The sequence below is a fragment of the Anastrepha obliqua genome, chromosome 4 (assembly GCF_027943255.1).
Source record: "Anastrepha obliqua isolate idAnaObli1 chromosome 4, idAnaObli1_1.0, whole genome shotgun sequence".
Taxonomy (NCBI): domain Eukaryota; kingdom Metazoa; phylum Arthropoda; class Insecta; order Diptera; family Tephritidae; genus Anastrepha; species Anastrepha obliqua.
Window position 1 is genome coordinate 5,173,518 of NC_072895.1, and position 2,870 is coordinate 5,176,387.

A 2,870-nucleotide genomic window follows, 5' to 3' on the forward strand; every position below is an offset into this window, starting at 1 on the left:
GCTGCACAGTGTTATTTATGTATTCTTATAGAGGCTCGAAAAACCCACAAATATAATTGAATATCAAATAGAAATAAAATCAGAGCTGTAATCTTCCCTTTAGGAAACATGAAAAAGGACATGTCAAACAATTTCTGAGTAAATGCAGGTTGTTTGTGATTACAAATTGATAGCAAATATTTGCACGCAATGCATCTCAGCGCAAGTGTGCCTCTAAATGTTAAGAGGTGTCAGTACAACTTAGCGCTTCGAGTCACGTCGTTTGTTCACCACTTCCATCATGGCAGCAGTGCAGTGTTTCAAATATTTAGTAGTATTATTAGTGCTGGCACTCAAGCCGAATTCCATCAACTCTTCTATACTTTCTGCGGCTGAAAATGGCGCAGTAAATAACGAGCTACTAGAATTGCTAGATATGGTGCGAGAGGAGCGCGACTACAATACAATCGCCATTGGGCAGTCGTCGAGGGAGAATTGCGTGTTTGAAAATCTTCTTCAAGAAATATCAGTGCCTGTGGTGCTGCTCAACAAAAGGTTGGAATACAAATACAACACAAAATTCTCAAAAGAACTGCTTATTCTGCTCTGCCCAAAGCAGCGCGGTGTGGTTGCCACCTTGGCAGAGCTGAATGTATTTCGTGGCTTGAAGCAAACGCGTATTGTGGTTTATGTGCCACATGCGTCCAATCTTGAGCTGATCAAACAATACTGCAATGATGCCATGGCTAGTGACATTTACAATGTGCTAATAATTCAAAACGACTTTACTGAGACACACAACTACCACACCTGCAACAGATTTCCGTTGGAAGCGCCACCCTACAAAGAAAAGAGTCTGCATTCCACACAGCTCACTTCAAATGTCATCTTCGAGGAACAATTTCGTGATATGCATGGTGCGCCAATACGTACCTACCCGGACCAGCTCGAGCCACGCACCATGCTGTACTATAAGGATAACGGGGAATTGGAATTGGAAGGATACATCGGCAGATTGCTAAGAGTGTTTGCAGCCAAACGAAACGCGACACTAGCCATAGACTATCCTTTCGAGGTGGGAAAAACTACCTTCTATGGTGTATTGATGGAGCTCGCACAAAATGGCAGCCTCGATATAGCTGCAGGCCTGATATTTCCTCAGTCCAAAAAGGAGCTGGAAGCAATGTCATATCCAGTGGAGACTTTGGATTATTGTTATATGGTACCACTACCCGAAACAGTGCCCATTAGTGAGCTATTCGTTGGCATAATACGGTCGCCCACACTTTTCTACATCTTCGTGTTTATTGTAATTTTTGCTGCACTGCTCACTCATCTCAATACTCGCATGCAACTCAGTTTTATTAACCTCTTCCTGAATGATAAAAGCATTCGTGGCATGTTGAGTCAATCTTTCGTGATAGCAACCAAACCGAGTCTGAGAGTGAAGTTCGTCATATTTTTACTTTGCTACATGAGCATCATTACCAACACAACTTACCAAGCTTATCTGCAATCTTTTCTCACACGCCCACCTCTAGAGCCGATGTATCGCAGTTACGAGGACATGGAAGCTGCTGGTCTTAAACTTGTATTCCATGCACATGAAATTGCTGTACTATCTAAATTAAATCAGAGCTTTTCGGAGCACATGCATCTCACCGAAGTTGTCGCTGATTTTGATGTGTGGATGAAGCATCGTTCGCGTATGAACACAAAATATGTGTATCCGGTGTCAAATGCTCGTTGGGATATCTTCAATTTTCAACAGAGCCTCTTCGAACGTCCAATTTACTACTTTAACACGGATTTGTGTTTCTTCAAAAGTGCATTTATGTGTATGCCCAGACGAGTAGATCTACCTTACGTTGATTTATTGGATGACTTTATACTGCGCCTGCATTCTTCAGGTATTATGAAGGAATGGATGTCGTTGAGTTTTTTCGTAATGGCAAAACTGAAAAGGATAGTGATCAAAGATTTGAGTGAGCCGGTGGACTACGGACGTCCGTTAGTGGTCGATGACTTTTTCTGGATACAAATACAATATATCGGTTGCATGGCTCTTGGGTTAGCTGCCTTTGTGGGCGAAATTTTATACTTCCGTTGGAAAAAGATGGCGACCAAGTAAAATGTTTGGAGTTTTATGAATATGGTTTGAATAAAACAAAAAAAAGAAAGATGGAGTGTTAGCTGCACAGTGAATTTTTTTCTGCATATTAATGTTATATAAATATAATGTTTTTTATTACAAATTAATCAGAAAATCGGAAAATGTTTCGCTTGTGACTTACCTGCAGTAGTAGTTGCGTTTGCATTAAAAATCCGTTGTTGCGTACTTAACATTGGATATACTGGCCTTCCAAAACTGTGAAAGGCGGATGACGCAGTATATCTGAAAAAAAATTATTTGAGTTCTGTTAAGCTCTCCAGCCATGTTTTGCTCATGCATTAAAATACATGAATTGCCGCCACTAAAGTTGACTGTTTTTTCTTGTGAACCGCGATGAGAACTGCTGTAGTTTAGAAAGTCTGACAGGTTTCATCGCTCGAAAATATGCTATACCATTTTTTTATACTCTCTGATCCACACCACGACTTGTGCTCTTGAGCAAAACTTTTCCTCCTCCTTAAATTTACTTGTTTCAACAGAGGAACAATGCGAACTATTCTGCCTGGTAGGTTCAGTTGCAACAGCTCTTGATGTCTTAAAAGGATAACTATTGACAAGAGTCACAATTAAATCATTAAAGTAGTGCAAGCCGTTTTCTTTTTGCCACCACGTCGCCTGCGGATTTTTTGGACTTAAGAGCATTTACAACAAAATTTGTACAAGGTTAGGTACACCAATTACTTTTGCGCAATGAAAAAAGGCGTTGGCTCTGGAACGA

General features: G+C 40.6%; 1 protein-coding gene across 1 annotated transcript; it reads left to right on the forward strand.

Annotated features, from left to right (window-relative positions):
- Nucleotides 1–280: 280 nt before the first annotated feature.
- LOC129246393 (uncharacterized) lies at nt 281–2,110 on the forward strand. The gene has a single exon (XM_054885183.1). The coding sequence runs from the start codon at nt 281–283 to the stop codon at nt 2,108–2,110; it is 1,830 nt and encodes a 609-aa protein (XP_054741158.1).
- The last annotated feature ends 760 nt before the right edge of the window (nt 2,111–2,870 follow it).

What these genes read in the sequence shown, in the direction of transcription:
- LOC129246393 (XM_054885183.1), top strand. Translation starts at nt 281, where the DNA reads ATGGCAGCAGTGCAGTGTTTCAAATATTTAGTAGTATTATTAGTGCTG.